Source organism: Oreochromis aureus, linkage group 3 (assembly GCF_013358895.1).
Source record: "Oreochromis aureus strain Israel breed Guangdong linkage group 3, ZZ_aureus, whole genome shotgun sequence".
In the NCBI taxonomy this organism is placed as follows: domain Eukaryota; kingdom Metazoa; phylum Chordata; class Actinopteri; order Cichliformes; family Cichlidae; genus Oreochromis; species Oreochromis aureus.
This window is the reverse complement of record NC_052944.1, coordinates 107,987,959-108,013,572: the sequence shown is the minus strand read 5'-3', so window position 1 is coordinate 108,013,572 and position 25,614 is coordinate 107,987,959. Positions and strand designations below refer to the sequence as shown.

Here is a 25,614-nt window from a genome sequence, read left to right as displayed (position 1 = left end):
TTCCCCCTGGTTTCAGGGGTGTAACATATGTATGGCTGGAAGGGTAAGATAGCACTGAAGTGCTGGCAGCCTTTAACCCAATTTCCTTCTGGATCAATAAAGTTCATCAATCAATCAGTCAAAAGTGCAGGGGGAACACAGGAAAAGCATAATAACTATAAGGAGGGCTAGAATACAAACAACTTTAACTGAGAGCAGAACCCAGATGACTAAAACTAAGAAGGCCTAAGAATTTAAATACTTAGCAGAGAGAGAACATTGAGGATATCATGAACAAAGGACTAAACACTGAGGCTAATTACTAAGCTGACAGAAAATGATGATGGACAGAACAGAGGAACCAGACATGAAGCCTGTGAAACCAGCTTCCAGTTTGGATTCAGGAGACAGACACTATTTCTACTTTTAAGATTAGTCTTCAAATATCCTTTTTGCTAAAGCATATAGTTTGGGCTGGATCAGTATTTATGCTGAAATAGATCGAGGCTCCTGGATTCTCATGATGGACTGAGAGTGTCTTCTTCAGTCATGATGGGTTTTACAACAGTAGTTTTTTAGCAAACACACAAAAGTCTGGTCATGTTCAACTTTGTAGTAAACCCAGAGATAACTCACCAGATAAATGACATCCACAGACCCTGGAGACTCTCCCACTATTGTGTAGTTTACTGATATGTCTTCTTCTGCGTCACAGGGCACTGCTTTATCGTTCGTCTGTACCTCTAGAGAGCTGATTGTTTTAATATAAGGAGAAGACGGCTGGGACATGGATAAGGTGTGAAATCCCCTGTCATAGTATGCAGCTCTATATCCTGGGTAGTCCAGTGTTGGTGTCAGGCTTGCCTAGTTGGGGATAAGAAACAAAAATTTAAAAACTTGATCTAAAAGTAACATTGGACAACAAGGCCATCTTTATAAGCAAGACAAAGGTGGAGGAAGATGAGTTATAAACTGTTTCAGTATTGCAGCTTATTACTGTGGGAGGTATTTGGACATTTGCAGCCTATCAGAAACCAATTGTGGCTTCAGGCTGCTGTGATGGCTGCATTAAATTACACATTGTTTCAGTGTGTCAGCTCACATGGAGTTGGATATCCTGGTCAAAGTTATCAGTGCTGAAAGAAAATGAGGCCACACCGTTGCTGTCAGTTGTCAGATTTTGTAGTGAGCGTGTTTGCAACATTTGTCCCGTGAACAGGTAGACCGGTGCGTCACAAACTGGTGTATTATTGTGGTACACTGCTCTGACCTGTTGAAACACACAATGCTCTATCAATGGAAAATACAAATAACATAAATGTGCTTTGTACGACAAACTGAGCTGAAAACAACATGTTAGGCTTACTTTTCCTTCCACATTAGATCCCCGTTCCCAAACCTTGGGCATGTTAATGAAAGACACTTTTCCAAGGACATAAGAAATCCTGATTCTCTTCTCTTGAGGGTGTGAAATACCTGAATGTAAAAACTTTCATGTTACAATCCTGTGAATGTCTTTTTGGTTAAATACACATTGATGTGTCATTTTAAAGGAATAACACAACTTACCTGTTCCCTCTTCTTCCACTTTGGCGCTGATATCCAGAACATCTTGAAGCACCTTTTGGTCCATTTTAGTAAAAATTGACATGTTGAAGGAAAACGTTGCACAGCCAGTCTTGTCTGCCTGGAAAGAACAATAAAGAAAGAAAATCACTGCTGTGTGCGATACAATCTTACTAGAAATAAACCAAAATTATAATCAAATCTCATTCACAATCGAATCTATAAAATATATTAAAAGTTCAAACTATGAGATTTTACAGAGTCATGAAAAACTTGAGCTCATTTTGAATTTGATGAAAGCAATATGGTTCAAAAATGTAGGGTGGGGGAACAAAAGTCTGGAGGGGTCAGTGTTACCAAACTAACACAGCTGTGGGAACATTTTGCAACTGATTATGTTACCTGGCAACAGATCATCGGAAGTAATTAAAATATGATATTCATAAAATTACGATATTCATAAAATTATGATTTTCATAAAATTATGATATTCATCCAAAAAATGCTAGTTCATAGGTCATTGCTTTTCTTCCCCCTAAAAAACAACTAATTGATTATTTTAGAAAAGTTTTTATATCAAATAGCATTCTTTTATTTTTAATCCGTTAAAAACTTTTTCCTTTTTTTCCTAAAGAAACGCCATCTGGTGGTGGGTCAGCGCATGACAGCGCATGAGTGCGCAGGGCGCGCACCCCCTGCGCCTGTGTGTCTGTGCGCAATTGTGTGCGTGCCTGTGTCTGGGGCTCCGTGTTTGTGTATTTAAAATGTGTTAAATCATAGTATAAGTGCTTAGTTGTGCTTTTGTAACGTTCAGTATGGCCAGACATACAGGGTGCATCCCTCTTGGGAAAACTTTATTTCAATTTATATGCATTTGTTTAATCCGAACAAAGAAATTTAAAATCAAACTCAGAGTCACAAAAAAACACTTGCGATCTCCGCGGCTCCCACCCGATCCTTAGGCAAATAAGCAGGGAGAAACTCCTCAAAAACCCTCCGCGTTTTTCTCCAAAACCCTTAGAATAACTTCTAGGGAACCCCCGTATACCCAAACCCTTATGCTCGATAACAGGGGAAATCCTGAAACCAAATCCTTAGTCTTTTTTTTTTTCCTCAAATTCAGCGGCTTAACCCTAGGCACATAACTGGCCAATCCTCCTGAAAAACAAAACAAAACAAAAAAACCTCCGCGGTTTCTCTCCAAAATACGCAAAACAAAAAACCCCTAGAAATAACCTGTAGGCAACCTCCTATCCCCAAAACCTTATATTCGATAACAGGGGAAAATCCTGAAACCAAATCCTTAGGCATTTTTTCTCAAATTCCGCTCAGAGTCTAAGTTCTCCTTTCGCTATCACTCCATCCGCAAACCGCTGCCAGAGCAGCATCTTTTTCCTTCTTGTTCGCCTCCACCATCTACTGCTTAATGATTCTGGGTCTTCGTTTGAAATTTGCGCGGAGATCCACTCCGCCTCCCAGGTAAACCTTACTGCCCCGCTGCCAATCACATAACAAAGGGGCGGCTCCATTCGCACCCCGGTTAGCCAATCGCGCTCAGCTTGGATTTTCATGATCCCCGCTCAGGTTAAGACTCGCCTTGTCTCACATGCCATCTGACTTGGACGCTGCGTGGACAACTACCGCCACTCAGACCGAATCCACAATAATACCCCGTCTCCAGACCACTTCAACAACTACCGCCACTCAGACCGAATCCACAATAATACCCCCGTCTCCAGACCACATGGACAATTGGCGGCACTTTTACCTGTGTGCATATCAATCGGTAAATGTTACTCTTGCTTTCTAACTACATTTTGCACTTTCCTTTTTTTAACCATTTTCTCTCAAAAAGCTTTTCAAAGCCATCCTGAAATAGGTAGTCTAACACCTGTAATACACTTTAAAAAATATATATATATAAGCTCCAGTTTATCACTCAGAGCTAAAAAGTGCTTGAGTACACTAGCAGCGATCATGTCTACCTCTTTTTTTTTCTTACTCTTGTTCATATAATGCTTATATTTTACTGTATTTCCTGTTTTTTAAATACTCCTTGTTATTTCTTTTTAGACTCTGAAATAAGCCTGTTTGATTCTTCGCTTTTGGATAATCTCGATCAAATCGGTAGGTCTGCTTCATTCTTCTTGTCCCTCTTAACAGTTAATTGTACAAGAAAAACAAAACAGTAACCCTTTTTTTAACTTATCAAACTTTTTCAGACATATCGGATTTGGACAACTATGTTTTTTCAAGTTCACCTAGTTCTTCGCCCAGTTCTTCACCACCACTGGTTTTAGAGCGAGTTACAGGCAAGAACATCCGTCTCTCGACCCGCGAGAGGCAGGCCCTGGTTTCTGTGAGGGGTCGCTCAGCTTCATCCACTCCAGCCGGCGTTTCAGCTCCTCCGCGTCCCTCGGGAAAAAACCTCCATCTAACCGCCTGGGATAGGCAACAACTGTTCGTGGCAGACGCTCCCAGTGCCGGTCTCGGCGTTTCAGCTCCTCCGCGTCCCTCGGGAAAAAACCTCCATCTAACCGCCCGGGATAGGCAACAACTGTTCGCGGCAGACGCTCCCAGTGCCGGTCTCGGAGCTTCTCTTCCTGCACCGGGGCCAAGACATCCACAGCCCCTGCCTCGGAGATCCAATCTAGGTCAGTCACTCTCGCTTTTTCTTTTTCTCTCATTTTATAAAAACTATCTCCTTTTCTATTAAACACCAGTAACTGATTTGTATCTTACTTTTTTTTTTTTTTTTTTTTTTTGACCTGTCCCGTTTGGTTCTTTTGCCATCAGAATTATTGTCTAAAGGCGAAGAAAGATGCCCAACGGATTTACTTTACCAAATTGACCATCCCAGCCTTGCCGTAATGGTCCATTTGATTCACCTTTTATTCTTTATTTTATTTTCACTTGTTGAATACGGGACAGACTTAACTGGGGAAAAGAAAGGGAGAAAGAAAGAGGAAAAAAAAACAGTGGGGAAGAGGGACGGGGAAAAAAGGGCAAAACCAAAACCAACAAAATAAGCAAAAAATACATATATCGATCATCTGGATCAACTGTTGAGAAAGAAAGAGAAAGCAAGCAGAAGAAAACGAGAGTAATAAACAACATCACAATGATCTATGGAATATGACAGTAAATACTAAATGTTAGACATTATTGTGCAGCATGTAAGATCGACAGCGCACAGTGTGCTTTGAGGTAAGAGCCAAAAAGGGTGTAGTTTGTGTGTGATCACCTGTGTGTACACCTGTGAGCATGAACGCGCTTGTTTTTAAAAAGGTTCCTTTATGTAATGATCTGCTAGAGGGTGTGGGGGCCACTGCCCGTCCTCCAGGGCATGAAGCAGGTATGGAGGAGATCAAAACTCCAGACATCCAGAGGCCCCCAGAACACAAGAGACCAAAGGAAGACCAACAGAGGGCAGCCGCGCCACTATCCCAGAAAGAGCTGAGGAGAGTCCCAGATGAGGGGTCACTCAGCAGCCGCGAGCAGAAGCTGGGGGTTGCAGTGACGTGCCTGTGAGCTCCGCTGGCAGCCAGCTGTGCCTGAGTGACCGAGCCCCGGGCCGAGAGGCCGAGGGCACCCCGCCTCCAAAGTGGCCCGAGCGAGCCCCAGGCTCCAGGCCCCGATAAGCAGCCGCCAAGGAGTGAGCCGTGTGTACCTGGGCGCCCACCCCGACACAGAGAACCACCAACGCACCGATGTCTGAGGGCGCCCACCACCGGCAGGGGAAGTGGGGTGGGAGATAGGCCTCCAAACCTTGGAGGGCCTGAGATGTCCCCAGAGAGGTGGCGTCTGATACCCAACCTGACATATAGACACAGACATACAGGCACACACAGATACAAACATCCATTCCCACCCTCATGCTCTCATAGGCAATTATTCCACACTCAACCAACGCGGAGACAGACATAAAGAGACGCTGTATACACAATCACTCTCCCAAGCGTACTCTAAGAACCGGGTCCGGTACCCTTCCCCCTGGAGGGGAAACTGCACCCAGACCCAGGTGGTGTTACCCTTTTCCCTGCGGTGGGAGAAGCAGACCGCCCGACTCCGCACAGCAGGAGGCCCCACATTCCAGACCCCAGTCGGACGGCCAACTCCTCCTCCTAGCCCCCCCGCTCCAGCAGGCCGCAGAGAACGGGGGTGTGTGAAGACTCCAAACCTCCCTCCACCCGCTCATATGTAGTGTTGATGTATGTGTGTTCTAAGGTGCATTTAAAACCCAGGAGGGCATGGAGCTACCTGCCAGAGCAGCAGGTAGGCGCATAGCCCCTCCTGCTAGCCCTCAATGTCTACGTGTATTTAAAATTGAGAGGTGGGCAACGACGCCAGGGGTGAGGTGTACACCCTGATGGTAATTTGGATTCTGTATGGCGTGCCCACCCCAAGATCCTATATGTATGTGTAATGAGAGTGTGAGTAATGTGAATGTCTAAGTTGTGGGATAAAATTGAGGCAGAGGCAGCCAGAAGGGGACAGAGGGGGATGCCTCCCTGCACCCTGGTGACACACCCCACCCCAAGGCCCTGCATGTGTGGGTGACTGTGGTGGAGCGAGAAGAGGGATGCAGCTGGAGATGGGAGGGGAAGGAAGGAGGGGCAGTGACCCCTCCCTGGGGCCAGCTCCCCGCTGACCCCAGTAGGCACCCCATACTCTGCAACCCGCCAGGAAAGGGGGGGCCCAGGCCCATCCGGACCGGGGCCCAGTGCAGCAGCGCCGCCCAGCCCCACAGAGCCCGGGACAGTCCACCCGACCCCACCACAGAGAAAACTACACCCACCCCATCATCCACTCATCTTCCAGACTACACAAGACAATAGACGCCCAGGCTGAGAGCTTCCTCCACCTCTCCTGTATCTCCCCTCCTGCAGAGAGAGTTCCCAAGAGAGGAAAGCTCCTGCAAGATGTGACAACCTCCCCACCAGTTGAAGAGCCCCCAGGTGGCTCGATGCACCAGGCACCCTGCGCCAGGGCTGGGCCCCATACACCCACCCGCCCACAACCCCGGCAACACACCAACCAGGACCCAGGCCCCTGAGGCCCGGCCAGGGCCCCAGCCCAGAGACGGAACGCCCCAGAACCTCACGCCCATCCCGGACCCACCCAGGGGCAGCCAGGCTACCAGGTCAGTAACCCACGTCCGTCAGCACAGACCCTCCCTAGCCCCGCTGCACGCAGCCACGAGGAAACCGTCACCTAAGAGCCAACAGAGCCCCTAATTGGCCATGACCGCTACCCCGGGTTGAGCCCCCAAGGAAGATGCTCCTGGGGAACCCCCGATGCCCTAAGCCTGTCCCTACCCCCACACCTATCACAACAGTGAAGGTGGGACCAAACTATGACCCCCACCCCACTAGATGATGGAGCTGATCAAAGGAGCCCAGAGCAATTGATCTGATGTGGTGGCAGAGGCTGTATCAAGACTAATGTGATCTAATAGATAATTTCTATATTGGTTAAAATTAAGATTATTTTTATTTTTCCAGTTCATGAGGACTGTTTTCTTGGCTATGCATAGTGCAGTGAAAACCATATGGGCTATATTCTTTTCTGAAGTGACATTATCTAAGCTGCCCAACAAACACACTAAAGGCGAAGTTGGAATGTTACATTTCAGACACTTTGATAAGTCTTCACATATCTCGTACAAAACTTCTGAACTGGTGGACAGAACCAAAGAGCGTGAATGTAATTGTCCGGTGAATTGGTTTGGCAGTGTGAGCAGTTGTTGGTAGATGTAAAGCCCATCTTGAACATCCGATGACCTGTATAGTGCACTCTATGTAGTATTTTGTATTGAATTAATTGAAGACTGGGATTTCTAATTAGATGAAAGGTTTTTGAGCAAATCTGAGACCAGAAGTTTTGGTCTAAGTTAACTGATAAATCCGCTTCCCATTTTGCAATAGGAAGTGATATTGATTCATCTATTTTAGAAAGCATTCTGTATATTTTGGACAGTAATTTGGGGTTTTAAGAGTCAGAAATTGAACCACACTTGGTGGTGTTTGTAGTTCATCTTGACCTGGTTTAAATCTCTTTTTACTATGGATTTAATTTGCTGATATTCTAAAAATCTTTTCTTGCTGATCCCATATTGTGTAACTAGTCTGTCAAATGAAATAAATTCTGTTCCTTCTAGTATATGTTCTAAATATTTGATTCCTTTACCACTCCATTCTGAAAAGTTTATCATATTATTGTTTTGTAATATGTCAGGGTTGTTCCAGATAGGTGTACGCTTTGCATGGGATTAATGAAGACTCTGTCAACTTCAGAAACTCCCACCATGCTGTCAGAGAAGAGTTGATGTTGATGCTTTTGAAGCATTCATGTCGTTGGATGTTTGAGCTAATAAATGGTAGATTTGAAATCTCTAGATTATTGCAAAGTGCTTGTTCTACATCTAGCCAAGGTTCATCTAAGAGGGTATGTTTTGCCATCCTGAGATAAACTGAAGCCTGTTGGCTAAGAAGTAGTGCTGAAAGTTAGGTAGTTTTAATCCTCCTTTATCCTTGGTCTTTTGTAGTGTTTTTAAGCTTATACGTGGGGGCTTATTTTTCCAAAGGAATTTGGACATATATGAATCTAGAGATCTGAACCAATCTTGCGGCGGTTTAGTTGGGATCATTGAGAATAAATAATTTATTTTTGGTAATACCATCATTTTTATAGCGGCAACCCTTCCCATGAGTGATATGGGTAGACATTTCCACCTAGCCAGATCACCTTCTACTTTCTTTAAAAGTGGGATATGGTTTAATTTAGTTAGATCTGCAAGCTTGGGAGAAACATTAATACCTAAATATTTTATATTTCCCGATTGCAGTGGAGTAGAAGAGGAATTATGGAAGGAGCAATTAATCGGAAGGACTGTAGATTTTGACCAGTTAATTGAGTAATCTGATATTCTTCCAAAAGAGTTTATCAGTTCAATCACCCCAGAGATATTGGTTTGTGAATTTTGGAGAAAGAGTAACACATCGTCCGCATAGAGGCTGATTTTATGTTCCACGTTCTTGCATTTTATGGCTTTAATTACTGAATTCTGTCTAATTGCTGCTGCTAGTGGTTCGATAAAAATTGCAAACAGTGAAGGGGAGAGTGGGCATCCCTGCCTGGTGCCCCTCAGGAGACAGAAGCTGGAGGATGTCTGGTCATTCGTTCTAACACAAGCTGTTGGGGAATTATATAATATTTTTAACCAGCTGATGAAAGAAGATCCAACACCAAATTTGTTTAAAGTTGTAAATAGAAATTTCCAGTTAACTCTGTCAAACGCTTTTTCTGCATCTAAAGAAAATATTGTAGTTTCAAGGTTTTTACTGTATGAGTAGTCTATCAAATTAAGTAATCTACGTGTATTTGTTGATGAGTGCCTACCTTTTATGAAACCAGTTTGGTCAGGATGAATTAAGAGGGGGGTTATTTTCTCTAGTCTCTTCAAGAGAGCTTTGCAGATAATTTTGAGGTCTACATTTATAAGGGATATTGGACGATAGCTTGAGGGATATACAGGGTCTTTGCCTGGTTTTAGCAGGAGATTAATGTTTGCAGAATTCATATTTGATGGAAGTCTGCCCTTTTCTTTGATTTCCAACAACGTTCTGTAAAAAACTGGTGCTAGAATCGTCCAGAATTCTTTGTAGAATTCTGCAGGAAAGCCGTCTGGACCTGGAGCCTTATTATTGGGCATACTTATCAGGGCTTTGTATCTTACCTTAAATTCATAGGGCATCTCAGAAGGAGGCGTAGGAGGACCGTTAGGCCAAAGAGCACAAGGCAAACACGCGGACAGCGAAACCAGCTTGCTTCCATCGCTCTTCGAACTGTATCTCTGTTCGCTGAATTAGTGCAACTCATCTTATAATAAGGTTTTATTTTATTTTATTGTTTTTTATTTTTTATTTTTATTTTTTATTTTATTTTTTAAATATATTCTTTGTTAAACAATAAAAAAACAATGGACAACCAGGTACAAGATATTCCAGACCCCTTTCTTGCTTTAGAAATAGAGTTAGCCCGGTTAAATGAAAACGCCCATCATTCACAGAATACACCTCCGCAGAATCATGAACAGCCTGAGGTGATCAATAATAATAACGATCCTCTAGAACTGATTGATTTAGCTCTTGCACAACTAGCCCATAGTGAAAGTGCCCCCCAGAATAACACTGAGAATTTAGGAGTGGAGCATGTTGAGGCTCATTCTCAGCAAAACATTGCCTCTTCTGACCCTTTCGCAGCTCTAAATAGCGCTTTAGAAGCCTTAGCACGAATACAGCACGAGGTTCAAATACCTCCAGAATTATTGAGTCAAATAAACAGGTTAAATGAAAATAATTTTAATGATAGCCAGCATTCGCACAGCTCTAACCCAGACGGTGAGTCTGTTAACCACAGTCCACCCCCACCGGTGTTAAGCGGTTTCAACAATAGTCCGCATTTGCTCAGTTCTCCCCCAGTAAACAATGCTCACGATCACTCCTTTCAACAAGGGGGTAATCCAGAGCAGGTGTGTTCCAGCAATTCATCACAGCCGCATATAATTGTTAGAAATAAATTTAATAACGTTGAAATTAGAGAAATTTTGAATTTTCCTCCTCCAAACGATATACCTGATTACGCCCGATATTATGAAGGTATAATGGCCGGTGCCCGAGAAATAACAAGCAGGATTTTCTCCCATGCATGTCCAGGTGATCTTATACATTTAGAATTGATAGGCCAACAGCTACAAAATAATGTTTCAGTCATTTTAAGGGACAATTGTGATTTAAGTGAATTTGAAAATCTATTCATGAGAACCGTTCAGTCAAATTGGTCCGTTATGTGTGAAGGCTCACTTGAGCTTGTAGCTCAGATCGTTAGACCCCCAGCCGGTAGTGGAAAAAGACATCTTAGTCACATACTCAACAATGAGATTGTCAGAAAAAAGAGGCGCTTTTTATATATTGTTCATAACCCCGCAAATAAGTTATGTTTTGCTATATGCCTCGCCCTCCTTCTGCACCCCGATTTTAACGATCAACAGGCAGAGGTTTTCGGTAGAGAAATTCAGCAAAAAGCTGGTTTAAATGATCAAACTCCGGTGGGTTTTAATAAAATAATTACATTTGAAATGTTACTCGGATGTAAAATTATAGTATTTTACCGTAACGAAAACGATCGCAGCCTTTGTAAATTTCAAACTAGTACACCAAATACAGAAAAAACCCTTTGTTTATTTTTATTTGACAATCATTACTATGCTATCAAAAATCTAAAAGGATTTATGGGTACAGCTTATATATGTAATCATTGTTACACGGGGTATAACCACGTGTTATCGCACTTCTGTCATGCTCGCTGTTCAGTCTGTATGCAGCCTCAGTGCAGCGAACTTTCCCTCTCTCCTATTCTGTGTAGCGATTGTAATCGCACCTGTCGTTCTTCCTATTGTTTCGAGAGCCATAAAAAACTCCTGCAGAGGCGTGAAAGACTCGCCAGCAACTGCGAGCTCTATAAAAAATGTGCCGTGTGTTCCAGACTTTATTATTTAGCAGCAAACGAAAAACCTCACAAATGTCAAAACAGGAAATGCCCAATCTGTCGCCAGGAAATCTCTACTGATCAGCAAACGCATCAGTGCTACACGCAGGTTTTAGAACGCGAGACAAAACACAACAACAAGTTGATTTTTTATGATTTTGAAACGTTTGTAAATGAAACCGGTGAGCACACTCCTTTTCTGGTTTGTACGAAAACTTTAGACGGCAAATCCTGGAACTGTGTTGGTGAGGACTGTGCGGAAAAGTTTCTCGCTCATTTCAGACGTCCACTCTTTAAGGGCTGTATTTTTATAATAATGCAAAATGCAAAAGGTTTTGACGGGTACCTTATTTTATCCCCAATGGCTAAACAAGGGTTAAAACCACATTTAATTATGCAAGGGTCGAAAGTGATCAGTTTTACAGACCCAGACTTTAATCAACGATACATGGATTCAAGCTGCTTTCTCCCTATGCCCCTGTCAGGTATCCCAAAAGCAATGGGATTTTCAGACAGCGTAAAGGGTTTCTTTCCTCACTCTTTCAGTTCCAGAGAAACTCTAAAATATGTAGGCCCCTACCCTCCACCCTCAGCTTACAGCATAGAGAGAATGACAACAAAAGGCAGGGATGATTTTTACAAATGGTATGATTCAGTCAGCTCTGGTACCTTCAATTTCATGAAAGAGGCCCTGTCATACTGCGAAAACGATGTTGAAATTCTAGCTGAGGGCTGCAAATTGTTTAGAAACGGGTTTATTGAAGAAACAGGAGTAGATCCTTTCAGCCGCAACACGCTTGCAAGCGCCTGCCTGAAAACTTATTTAACAAACTTCATGCCAGCCAATTCTTTAGCAATACCATGTCCCCTAAATTACCGTAATCAGGTCAAATCATTTTCCTCTGCCTCAATTCAATGGCTAGAATATCTCTCGTACACGCAAGGTGTTTTTATCAGACATGCGCTAAATCAAGGAGGAAAAAAGCTGGGTAGTTATTATTTAGATGGATATGCCCTAATTAATAATAAACCATATGTCTGGGAATTTTTGGGTTGTTACTTTCATGGGTGTGTTAAGTGTTTTTCAAATCAGGCCGACATTAATCCCTTGTTAGACCTAACTTTTGCAGAGCTAAACAGCCGCACTGAAGAAAGACTCGCTAGATTGAGAACTGAGCATAACGTGTGTCTTGTTACAATCTGGGAGCATGAGTGGACCGAGTTGAAACGTACTGATGAGAGTGTAATCAACTTCCTCAAACATTACGAACCGCCAGAACCTTTGAACCCCCGTCATGCCCTCTTTGGAGGGCGTACAAGCCCTGCACAGCTGCGCTGCAGTGCAGGCCCTGGGGAGAGAATCGGTTATGTGGATGTTACCTCGCTATATCCGTTTGTAAATAGCACCTGTAGTTACCCCTTAGGACATCCTCAAATAATCTTTCGAAATTTTCAACACCCTAAAAACTACTTTGGGTTTATCAAAGCGGTTGTATACCCACCCAGAGCACTATATTTTCCAGTTTTACCCTATAAAACTAAGTCAGGAAAGCTTCTCTTTACCCTCTGCCGCACCTGTGCTGAAATGAACAACCAACAGGGGGCGTGTAACCATAGCAACGAGGAGAGAGCACTCAAAGGGGTTTGGACCACTGTAGAATTTAGCCTTGCCTTAGAAAAGGGGTATCAAATAAGTAGAATCACGGAGGTGTGGCACTTTGAGAAACAGAGTAACACAATATTCACAGACTATGTGCATCATTTCCTGCGGAAAAAACAAGAAGCTTCAGGCTATCCATCAGATGTTGTAACTGAGGAGGATAAACAGCTTTACATTAAAGACTACCAGGCTAAGCAAGGCATCACTTTAGACCCTGAAAACATAAAACTAAACCCAGCTAAAAGACAAATGGCCAAACTGTGTTTAAACTCTTTTTGGGGAAAATTTGGCCAGAGAAATAATCTCACACAGAGCAAACTGGTGAGTGACCCCGAGGAATTCTTTAATCTGATGTTTTCTCCAAAATACAAAGTGACCTATTTCTCTTTTGTCAGTGACGATGTAGCGCTTATTCAATGGTGTTATGGCGATCTCTGTACCCCACTGCCAAACTCCACAGATAACATCTTCATTGCGGCCTTCACTACTTCATATGGGCGTATGAAACTCTACAGTTATTTGGATCAGTTGCAGGAGAGAGCAGTTTACTACGATACTGACAGTGTTGTTTATCTCACCAAACAAAATCAATCTGAACTAGAATTAGGTAGATATTTGGGTGACCTCACTAATGAACTAGAGCAGGATGATTTCATTACAGAGTTTTTTGCAGCTGGACCCAAAAGCTATGGCTATATGACCAAAAAAGGTAAAGTTGTCTTGAAAGCAAAAGGGATCACACAAACACACGATGTCTGCGAAAGGGTCAACTTTGAATCTATGAAAAACCTGGTTGACAATTACATTGATAACAGTGAAGGCGGGTCTACACTTGAGGCACCACAGCACACTATCCTTCGTAATAAAGCTGGGTTTGCACTGAAAAATTCATCATTCCCCAAAAAATTCCGGGTTGTTTATGACAAGCGTAGATTGCTGCCAGGAGGTCTGACTTTACCCTTTGGTTATTGATTAATCTTTGTTTTTGTTTTTTCTTTTTTGTTTGTTTTGTATGTTTTTTAAAAATGTTTCAACCTGCTTTAATCGAGTTTGATCCCAGACTTCATGTGCCATTTTCCTGTATGGTTGTTGGGCCAAGTGGCTCGGGAAAGACATTTTTTGTGAAATCTGTATTAGAAAACTGTGTACATGTTTTGAACAAGCTTATTGACAATGTTGTGTGGGTTTATACATCCTTTCAGCCTCTGTATTCTGAGCTTCAAGAGAAAAATAAAAGCATTAAATTCATTGAAGGTCTGCCTGTTCTGCGTCCTGTTCTGCGAGGAAGTTTTGAGCTGTTTGCGCGTTAATCTTTGTACCAGTTTCATCCTGCACGCTTTTAATCAATTTTTGCACTCCGCAAAAACTACCGGGGCGAGATGGGTCGTAATATGCGCGTTTCAATAGAATCTGCTCTGCCATGTGTGTTCTTTGAAGTTATGTTTAACTATGGTTTTATTTCATGATCGAGCAGTTACTTATCTCATGTAACAAGTTCATGAAAATATTTTATTTGTTGTTATTAAAAACATTTACACTTTGATTCTAGTAAAAACAAAAATAACGAGTTTGATTCTTGCAATGATTTTCCAAGAAAGTTTTATTTCATGTAAAGGTTTTCCAAAAACAATTTATTTGATGTCATGAAAAACAATACATTTGAACGAGTAAAAACAAATAACGAGTTTGATTCTTGCAATGCTTTTCCAAAAAGGTTTTATTTGATGCAACGTTTTTCCAAAAACAATTTATTTGATGTAATGAAAAAAAAAAAAACATTACATCTGAAACGAGTAAAAACAAACAAAGAAAAACTTAACAGTAAGAAAAAATAATAGGAAAGAGAAGAAAAACAAATACTAGGACAGCCACAGTGAGTAATTGTCATCTAACACTTGATCAATTATAGTACGGGTAACTTCAGTGACACTGGCATCGATTTCTTGCAGAGTGCCCTCTATATCGCGGGCGTCTCTGAGTTCAAAGAGATACGCCTGGGCCACACCTCTGACTTGCTCGGGTGGTGGTGAAAAGCCTTCTAACCGTAAAATTTGTAATAATGTGTTGGTGAAATGTCCATTCCATAATCTTTTGCCGAGTTCATCATAGTACTTGAAAAAGTAATATTTTTCCAGCGGGAAAAGACAAGAATGGCGTCTCTGTGAGGGGTGGGAGACTGCGCATCCTTGACACACGCCTTGTCGGTGTTTCTGGAGTAGCGACATGACAAGGTACTTGAGAGTTAGTTTTATAAGTTCAAAACGGCTGTGGGGAGTAGAGTAGCGGCCTCATCGATGTCCAGGGATGAAGATTGTCCACTGCTCACCCCGGGTGGGATCATTGTCTTCAGGCTCTCTGAAAAGAGCCCGCACACAGGGTCACCCAAAGCCCAGAGCGAGACACCGGAGACTGGGTTGTTTACCGGGGTCTGTTCGGGTGATTGCCATCCGAGAGCAGGGTGGCGGGGCGAGTTCCAACCTTGAGGTGATGAAGGCAGGAGCGGCGAATCTGCAAGCATAGCGGCCGGAGATGATGAGGCCTGATGGGGACTCGGTGGTGGAGTAGCAAGATCCATCACGGGGTTCCCGGCTGGAGTAGAAGCAGCTGCTGGCCGAAAGGATGCTGGGGTTAGAGCAGAGGGAGTTCCAGAGCTGTGGTGACTCATGGCTGTTTACAGACGATGTGGAGGAGACGGTCGTTGCGGTTTTTAAAAGCACTGGGGAGGAGGAGGCGGGGTAAGGGGGACCGGATGAGGGGGGCAGGGTTATTTTGAATGCGGGGGGTTATTTCCAACCAGGACCAACTCAGTTGTGCTTGTACTTAGCTTAAAAAGCTCTAAAATTCTGCCGTTCTTTTCACCCACCATTTTCAACCAGTCCTGAGTGGGAATCCGAAGCAATGTGTTGAAAACACCGGAGTGGGTGTTCGTAAGGTCCAGCACAAAGTCATCCTTGCCGGCATAATCTGCTGTCTGACGACTCGCCTTACAGACCCACCTGCAAAACGGCGTGCTCTTAGTCTCCCACTGCGCATATGTCACGGTTTTTCTCACCGCGTTTAAAGGCCGGTGTTGTTGGGTGAATGGTGGAAACGCATGGGCCCCTTTGAAAACACGAGGTGTCTGCGTTTCTTGGTCCCTTGTTCGCGGTTGCTGGGGGCTCGTTTCCCGCAGGCTCTTCTGGATTTCAGGGGTCGCGATGAGGGTCAAAACAGCCCAGTCAGAGGAGCTAAAAGCAATCCGTGGTGTCAGCGGGCCAAAACTTTCACCTGCTTTTAGCTGGTAGAAATAGATTTGGCTCTCCGGGAGGCTGAAAGCATAGCCCCAAAATCCCCCGGTGTTGAGAGGGAATCTCTCCTCCAAAGGGATAGCAGATGCAGGTTGGACCCGGCAAAGATGCATTCGTCTGAGTTGCGCTGGCGTGGCAGAGGCTCTGTAGCTGGTTACGGGGGTCTGAGAGACCACAGTGAGGTTGGTAGGTCTGGTGGCCATGTTGTTTGTGAAAAAAGGAGAAAACTTGTTTTTCTGAGAGGGAAAAACTGTTAAATTCAACTTGAAATGTGAGATTATTTATCCTGATGCAGGTGAGAGAATAGACCTATCGCTGAGAAGATAAATCGGGCCTGTATCCAATTGGGTGAGCAGGGTGCGAATGGACCCGCCCCTTTGTTATGTGATTGTCAGCGGGGCAGTAAGGTTTACCTAGGACGACTGATATGCACACAGGTAAAAGTGCCGCCAATTGTCCATGTGGTCTGGAGACGGGGGTATTATTGTGGATTCGGTCTGAGTGGCGGTAGTTGTTGAAGTGGTCTGGAGACGGGGGTATTATTGTGGATTCGGTCTGAGTGGCGGTAGTTGTTGAAGTGGTCTGGAGACGGGGGTATTATTGTGGATTCGGTCTGAGTGGCGGTAGTTGTCCACGCGTCCGAAGTCAGATGGCATGTGAGACAAGACGCGAGTCTTAACCTGAGCGGGGGGATCATGAAAATCCAAGCTGAGCGCGATTGGCTAACCGGGGTGCGAATGGAGCCGCCCCTTTGTTATGTGATTGGCAGCGGGGCAGTGAGGTTTACCTGGGAGGCGGAGTGGATCTCCGGCGCAAATTTCAAACGAAGACCCAGAATCATTAAGCAGTAGATGGTGGAGCGAACAAGAAGGAAAAAGATGCTGCTCTGGCAGCGGTTGCGGGATGGAGTGATAGCGAAAGGAGAACTTAGACTCTGAGCGGAATTTGAGAAAAAATGCCTAAGGATTTGGTTTCAGGATTTTCCCCTGTTATCAAATATAAGGTTTTGGGGATAGGAGGTTGCCTATAGGTTATTTCTTGGGGTTTTTTGTTTTGCGTATTTTGGAGAGAAACCGCGGAGGTTTTTTTGTTTTGTTTTGTTTTTCAGGAGGATTGGCCGGTTATGTGCCTAGGGTTAAGCCGCTGAATTTGAGGGAAAAAAAAAAGACTAAGGATTTGGTTTCAGGATTTCCCCTGTTATCGAGCATAAGGGTTTGGGTATACGGGGGTTCCCTAGAAGTAATTCTAAGGGTTTTGGAGAAAAACGCGGAGGGTTTTTGAGGAGTTTCTCCCTGTTTATTTGCCTAAGGATCAGGTGGGAGCCACGGAGATCGCGAGTGTTTTTTTGTGACTCTGAGTTTGATTTTAAATTTCTTTGTTCGGATTAAACAAATGCATATAAATTGAAATAAAGTTTTCCCACAAGGCATGCACCCTGTATGTCTGGCCATACTGAACGTTACAAAAGCACAACTAAGCACTTATACTATATTTTAACACATTTCAAATACACAAACACGGAGCCCCAGACACAGGCACGCGCACAATTGCGCACAGACACACAGGCGCAGGAGGTGCGCGCCCTGCGCACTCATGCACTGTCATGCGCTGACCCACCACCAGATGGCGTTTCTTTAGGAAAAAAAGGAAAAAGTTTTTAACGGATTAAAAATAAAAGAATGCTATTTGATATAAAAACTTTTCTAAAATAATCAATTAGTTGTTTTTTAGGGGGAAGAAAAGCAATGACCTATGAACTAGCATTTTTTGGATGAATATCATAATTTTGTGAAAATCATAATTTTATGAATATCATAATTTTATGAATATCATATTTTAATTACTTCCGTTATTACTTCCTGAGCTCATGAATAATTCATTAGAACCTAACACTCAAAAAGCTCATGAATATTTGACATAAGGGGTATAATATCCCTCCTCTTGAACAGTGCTCCGTGGGATGTTCAAGGCTTGGGAAATCTTTTTGTAGCCTAAGCCTGTTTTAAATTTCTCAATAACTTTATCCCTGACCTGTCTGGTGTGTTCTTTGGACTTCATGGTGTTGTTGCTCCCAATATTCTCTTACACAACCTCTGAGGCCGTCACAGAGCAGCTGTACTTGTACTGACATTAGATTACACACAGGTGCACTCTATTTAGTCATTAGCACTCATCAGGCAATGTCTATGGGCAACTGACTGCACTCAGACCAAAGGGGGCTGAATAATTACGCACACCCCACTTTTCAGTTATTTATTTGTAAAAAATGTTTGGAATCATGTATGATTTTCGTTCCACTTCTCACATGTACACCACTTTGTGTTGGTCTTTCACGTGGAATTCCAATAAAGTTGTTTCATGTTTGTGGCTGTAATGTGACAAAATGTGGAAAAGTCCAAGAGGGCCGAATACTTTTGCAAGCCACTGTATTGAGACTCGACTGTACTCTGTGTTCGTGTTTTCCTCCGAAACAATAAGTTCCGTTGGAGCAGCCTTTCAACGCCTCTCTCTGTCTCTCGCAAGCAAAGTTGACCCAGACACCAAAGTAAAGCTAGTTTTCAGCTATGTGCCCGACACAAACCCAACGTATTAGGCAGAGGTCCCTTTACTACTGTCGGAGTCGCTGACCTGTTTTAAAAAAGCGCGAAATAGTTTTCCATATGAGCTCGCTGCAACAAGTGCAGCCTTACCTAATGTCCACCTACTGTTACTCATTTATATTAAGATTTAAAAATCTAGTTAGGGCCTGAGCACTGAGAGTGTGAAGGCCCTATTGTATCTGCTCTGTTTCTTCTTTTTATTATTATTATTCAGGCAAAACAATTGCCTTTTTGATGGCCTAAACATGCTCAAAAACTCATGAAATTTTGCACACCTGCCAGGTCTGGTGAAAAATTTTGTATTTTAATGGTTTTACATATGAGCACTGGGAAATGGCTCTGTAGCGCCACCTATGTGTTGTTAAATGCAGCCCTATGACCACATCGTTTGAGCTACATGTATGAAATCTGGCACACGTGTATCATGCCAAGACGAACAAAAAAGTCAGTGGGCCAATTGCCGCAAACCCAACAGGAAGTCCGCAATTTAGAAGTGAAGGTGACATTTTGACTCCAATTTTGCCATTTCCATGCCTCGAACTTTTTCAAACTCCTCCTTGGGATTTGGTCGTACAAGCTTCATCTTCGGTCAGTGTCAACTACACACCTGGGCCATGTTAAATTGCCGAGCTTTTGAGTTTTCGCGATACAGTGATGCGGTGGCGCCACGGCGAATTTCGATGACTCGTCATGAAAATCTTATTGCCTCTCATTCTGTCATACATGGTCTGACGTGGACCAAAGAGCACAGATACGATAAGGCTCCACCCCTGAACTGATTTCAATGGCCACATTTGACATCAGGGACAGCGCCACCTAGTGGGAACAGGAAATGTCATGTTTTACACTTTAGGGTACAGTATTGCGATGGGTGACATCTGCAGCCTCAAATTTCTCCAGGAAAGCCTTAAGGAGTTGGTCTTGGGTTACAGTGAAAACTGTGACTTTTCGTGCAAGGGTGTAACCCCAGCAGCATGGTGAACTTTGATGTCTCACCATGAAGAAACAAATTTGTATAACTCCATGAAATCCAGTCTGATCAGAACCAGACTTTACAGGCATGATGTCAGACCCGCCCTGAACAGATTGATGTGCCCATTGTCAGGAATACGCAGAGCGCCACCTACTGGCAACAGGAAATGTCATGTCTTTCACTTTGTTGTACTGATTTTCACAGGTTCATCGTGGCTACCTCAAAAGTGGTGAATATCACGATCAGTCCTTCATGATGCTTCAGTGTGAAAATTGTGACTTTAAACTGAATGGCGCACCCTGGTGGCAATGCGGTTCACCATGAACAATGAAGTGGCTTTTGAGGGGATTGGAAAGTTTAAAAAGTCTTGACATTTGGCGCACACCTCCAATGTGATGAAGGCTTTTTTGTTATGTGATCATTTTCATTCTATAGCGTGAAATGGCGCCCCCTACTAAGTTTCATAACAACAGCCCCTGCTCTGTGTTTTATCTATAAGTCTGAAACCTGGTATGCTTATAGGAGATATCAAGATGTACAAAAAAAGTCTCTTGGAGCAATATCCCAAATCCAACAGGAAGTCAGCCATTTTAAAATTAATGTATAATTTTGGTGACATTTTCCCCTCTTTTCAGGCACCGTACTTTGACGAACTCCTCCAAGGGATTTCATCAGATTGGCACGATCTCCAGTGGGTTGAATCTAAAGACCTTTGTGATGTTAAATTGCGAAGCTTTTTACGTTCAGGAAAACGGGGTGGTCATGGCGCCACGTGGAGTTTCAATCACTCGCCAAAAAGCAGTAATCTCCTGTCACTCAAAAACACAATGTCCAATCTCTCCCAAAGGTCGCAGGTATGATGAGACTCGAGCTCGGAAATGTTTGTTATGGCATTTGTCAGTAATGGTTAGAGCGCCACCTAGTGGGAGGACTATAATCATAATTGAATGAGATGAAATGTTAGCTGGTGGTTAAATGCATGAATTCCATCAATGTGACATCAGATCGGACGTGCTGGTTTCAGGTGTTGAGCGTGGCTCGACGCGCGGGGGGTGCGAGGGCCCTCATAACGCTGCTTGGAGCTTTAATTGGTATTGGTATGGCGAGTAGCCTTCAGTAATAGTAATAAAACTCACAGAAATAGTTCATTCACGTAGTAGAAAAATGAATGATAAGTTATTAAGTAATCCAAAGTATTCAGAATACGTTGCTCTCATTGAGTAACGTATTCTGAATACATTACAAAATACATTTTGAGGCATGTATTCTGTAATCTGTAGTGGAATACATTTTAACCTTCCCAACACTGAGCAGTAACTCAGTAAATCAGTCTAAATTGTTCAAACTTAAAACAGGAGCTGAATCTTTGGATATGTGTATATTCATTCAGCTTGTTTAGGTGTCGCAGTCTGATCAGATTATTTTTGAAGTTCTTAGATTTCTCACAGAAGTTGTATTCTTTTGTGTAACAGACATAATGAGACACACCACTTGCCTTAGCCTTACCAGTAATGCTAATCATCTAGCAGATATTAGAAACACCAACACAACCTATGCAGCCTTTTAGGCACAACAATAACCACTTCACTCCTTTGGAGCTGACACGTCCATCCAAGAAAGATGAGATATCACTAACAATTCAAATCCGTGGATGAAACAAGTACGAGATGATGAAATGTAGGGAAAAACAGTGAAGAGGACACACGGCGCCAGTTCAACTGGGTAGAGCAGGCAACCCGTATGCTGTAATGCTAATGCAGGGGCCTAAATGTACCCAAAGTATCAGGGTAAAAAGGTTAGAGAGAAATAAAGTCATAACTGTACCTGCTTTGTCTCTGTGTGGCAGGGTGCACTTATCTGCAATAGGGCCAAATCATCCTCACTGTGCACCGATACACCATGGAAAAAGTACCTATCAATAGGTCTGCACACATTAACTGTAACACGTCCTGGTACAGGCTGTCCATATGTGTACCTATTTAAAGAAAAATACATAAACATTGTGAGTCATTTGCTCTCCAAACTCCAGATTTTCAACAACACATAATTTGTCCTGAAAGAATTTTTCCTTACTTTGCACACACTTTAGCTTCAATGTCTTCCTGCCCAATACTCACTTCTTCAGATATATTTACTGTCACATCAAATTTGGGTAAAACTGGGGAAAAATATGAATGTCAGCATTTGCACTCCATTACAACAAAGAATTTAAAAATAAATAAGACTGACTTACCATACTTCTCCACTTTAAAATTGTGAGATATTTTCCTCTCACCCATTGACACAATGATCTGGTACGGTCCCTCACGGGCCTCAGTGTCCAAGGAGTAAGAAAGCTGCAGTATTCTGCTATTGGATGTTTCATTTAGCCACTGTCCAATCCTGTTACTATTTGGATCCTGTTAAATCAAATGACAGTGACAGCTACTACACAGGTGTAAATACAGTACCAACTAGATTCTTTATTTTCTTTTTCAACAACATTAGAGCTAAAACTGGACAATATAAATTTAGAGGGACTTAAAAATGACCTGTCTTCATTTGTAGCCAGCTTTGTCCCCTTCTAGATGTGAAGCACTTGTTTATAAATGTTTAAAAAATTAAGAGATATAAAGAAACCTAAGCTGTAATGACAGGGAAGCTGTGGCTGTGTTTGTGGAGTAATTAAATCAAAATTATTATTTTGATTTAATCACTGTCATTTTATTTTTACATGTGGGGCAGTGACAGAACAGGCCCCTGCACGGTGTGTATTACATACATGCAACCCAATTTGTCCAATTTTTAAACCTTGCACTGTCAGTGACCTGGAGTAATACTGCAGAAGCAGTGTGTATGCAAGCAGTGAGCAGGGAACCTTCAAGTCTGTCTGACTGCATGTGTTCAGTGTTGTGTTGATGCATTTACAAGAGAAGTAAAAGCCTTTTCTGGAGACGCCCTCTTACCTGAAGTTCAATGACATCATACTGAAAGAAAAAGGAAGAAAGACAGGTGGAGTTAAGAAACTGTTGTGTAAATCACTGCATCCAAATTCCAAACAGCATTATTAATAATACTGTTCAAAAACTCACCAGCTGATTGGCAGGTCGCATTTTATTATCCATCGTAACGACTCTGAAATTCACTTTGAGAAAAATTGAGAGGTTACCTCTGTTTCTCTCTTTATACTTTAAAACAAAGTCACTGCTACTTATCAAACATAGATCTGATTGGTTACCCTACACAGCAAGCCAAGACAGATCTCAGATAATGGACTAACATGTATAAGACATATACGTATATCTAATTTATTGAAATTGAACTGATATTGCTAATTTATATTTTAATTAATGACACATTTAATTCATTATTTAATTATGTGCTTAATACATTTTGGCACCCGAGGCCCTCCATATTCTTCCCTCACGATTTTTTTGTACTTTGAATTCCAAAGCCATGTTCAAACATATTTATTTTATTGTGAACTATTAAAAATAAAACCATTAAACAGTCACATAAAAAGAATTTGACTCAGACATGATTCATTTTTTGCTATCTGTCCCCGATTACAAAGTTAAGCTGAATTACTGTCTAATTCTCCATCACAGCAACAGGTCTCAAAATGGAAAATATAATATGGCCTTTGGGAGAAGTTGTGCATTCGTTGTCAGTAGCTGTCTTTTGCAACGTGAAGTTCTTCATTAGTGTGAGCTCAAATATGAAACTTGTGGAATTTTTTTTTCCTTTTATAGATTTTTAAAATACCATATTTTTCGGACCATAAAGCGCACTGACGATGAACGGGTCTGAAACGGGTCTGTTTTCATACATAAGGTGTACTGGATTATAGGGCGCATTAAACGCCTTATAATTTTTGCTATGTAACTTTGCACTGTCCACTTTCTGCTGTAACGAAACAAATTTCTGACGTGTGGGACTAATAAAGGTTATCTTATCGTATAATAATGACTAACCTGGTATTGTGGATGGATTATCTCGGTTGTTCTCCTGACTGAGGTTTGGTCCATTTAAAGCATCTTTCCATGCGATTGCATTCTTCAAAAACCATTGGGAACTTTTATCGAGTGGAAAAAAGTTAGCGTTCATCCTCCAGCTTCACTGTGTTTATGTTATGCTAACATAGCAGTGTCGCTAGCGATCATGTAGCACATCATTATATACCAGCTAGCCCAACTTCAGTAACCCTACCTACTAACATCACTGCTGATTAGTTTTCTGTCTTCATTTATTTTTGGAAGTGATAGCAGAGCTGTACATTTTATTTTTATCCAGAAATCTTTCAGTCAGAACATGCTATATCATGTTTAGGTAGCTAGCAAAACCAGCGAGCTAACTTCCTGCTAACTTCTAACTCTGTTAAATTTAATAAATTCTGTTTTCATGGATGCCTGGATATTGTTACACCTGGTAAAGCAGCAACACTGATCATTTTATTAAGAGGAAAGAATTTAGACAGTTTTTAACTCTCAGTGATGCCGCAGTGTTTGTTTGACTTTAGGACCTGAAGCAGATGGCGTTTAGGACCCAGATTACGCCGAGTCCATGAGGCTTCTGACTCTTGTAGCCGTAATGCTCCGACAATCCATCAAGCGGTGCGGCTTCGTACCTTACCAAAGTCGTACTAAAACATTTTTTGACAGATTTTTGAGCGCTGTGTACCATCTGTTCGAGGTCAGTAACACAACCAGAATTCATACATAAGGCACACTGTTGATTTTTGAGAAAAATAAAGGATTTTACGTGCGCCTTATAGTCTGGAAAATACGGTAGTTATGTTCAAAGATGGAGTCGGATTTCAAAGTGCGAACAAACATCTCGGTCGATCGACCGTATTAAATATCTTGAAAAACATTTGCTATATGAAGCAAACATTTCACATCAATCACTGTATGTGTGTCCAAATTTTGGACCATAAAACTTTTTATACAAATTGGAGATGGTGGAGCAGCTGGCTCGTGATGATTTGATAGGGGATGAACTACATGTTATATATAACTTAACAACACATTGTCACCTTTTTGTCCAGGAAGGTAGATGGGTTTGTCTGTTTGGATGAATGTGAAGGTATCATACGCTTGGATCATCACTTTTGTGACTTGTTTGGAGTAAAATGTGTCTCCTCGTACCTCCACCTGAAAAATTTGCACCTCCTTTTGTACCAAAGGAGCCTGAAACAGTGGGATATTGTAGATAGTCGTTAAAGCCAATAATGCTTACAATAAAAACTAACAAACACACTTTGTGTGTGAAAGTGCTGGTTGCGGACCTTAAACTGAACACAGGTTTGAAATTCTTCATTTGACGTATGCGTGAATAAGGTCGTGTTCTTCTCTCGGGACTTCAAAGTGACAGTCATGACCAGAGTCCCACTGGGCTGTCGGAGAGTTGCACAGAATTTGGCCTCAGCTCCAGCTTCAATAACTGCAGGAATGGCCACCAGGTACTGGCTGCATACAGCATCGCACATACAGCAGTTACTGCAGTGAACAACTCACACAGACAAAAACACGCTGAAACAAACTCACGGTTCAGCCACCGCTTGATCCACATTCATCCAGCTCAGGAGGACACACAGAGTGCAGCTCAGGATCCAGAGACGGTCCATGACTGGTTGTGACAATCCTCAGTGTCAGCTTCTGCTAAATATCGGCTGATCGTCCCCACCCACATACACTGTTACAGCCACGTGTTTGAAACGCACTCATGTACTCTGAGCTCCACAAAGTCAATAACTTACACATTTACAAAATCCCAATCCTGCTTTCACCACTGAACACTAAACTATACACGACACTAACGTTTGTCATTCAGTGTAAAACATTACAGTAACATACAGTGCTCCGAGGTGATGTTTCTAAATCAGCTCCAAGTTTAATGCGGCTGTTGCAAAAAGTTATTTCTGTTTCGAATGTGCCTGTTTTACTTAATAATGTGCATTTTCTTACCGTCAGTGGTGGGCTATCCCACTGTAGTGTGTAACTACTGATATTCTCTAAAATC

General features: G+C 42.4%; 1 protein-coding gene across 1 annotated transcript in view; it reads right to left on the bottom strand.

Annotated features, from left to right (window-relative positions):
- The window catches only part of LOC116328905 (alpha-2-macroglobulin-like), a 45,862-nt gene extending 20,598 nt beyond the window's left edge, over positions 1–25,264 (bottom strand). The window contains exons 1-12 of the mRNA XM_039609204.1: positions 25,140–25,264; positions 24,881–25,061; positions 24,629–24,782; positions 22,686–22,738; positions 22,560–22,580; positions 21,848–22,013; positions 21,688–21,772; positions 21,439–21,589; positions 1,549–1,666; positions 1,346–1,455; positions 1,082–1,249; positions 616–843 (exon numbers count right to left, since the gene is read on the bottom strand). Coding sequence (XP_039465138.1) covers positions 616–843; positions 1,082–1,249; positions 1,346–1,455; positions 1,549–1,666; positions 21,439–21,589; positions 21,688–21,772; positions 21,848–22,013; positions 22,560–22,580; positions 22,686–22,738; positions 24,629–24,782; positions 24,881–25,061; positions 25,140–25,219 — 1,515 coding nt within the window. The 5' untranslated portion in view covers positions 25,220–25,264. The remainder of the gene's footprint in view (positions 1–615; positions 844–1,081; positions 1,250–1,345; positions 1,456–1,548; positions 1,667–21,438; positions 21,590–21,687; positions 21,773–21,847; positions 22,014–22,559; positions 22,581–22,685; positions 22,739–24,628; positions 24,783–24,880; positions 25,062–25,139) is intronic.
- Between the last annotated feature and the right edge of the window lie 350 nt (positions 25,265–25,614).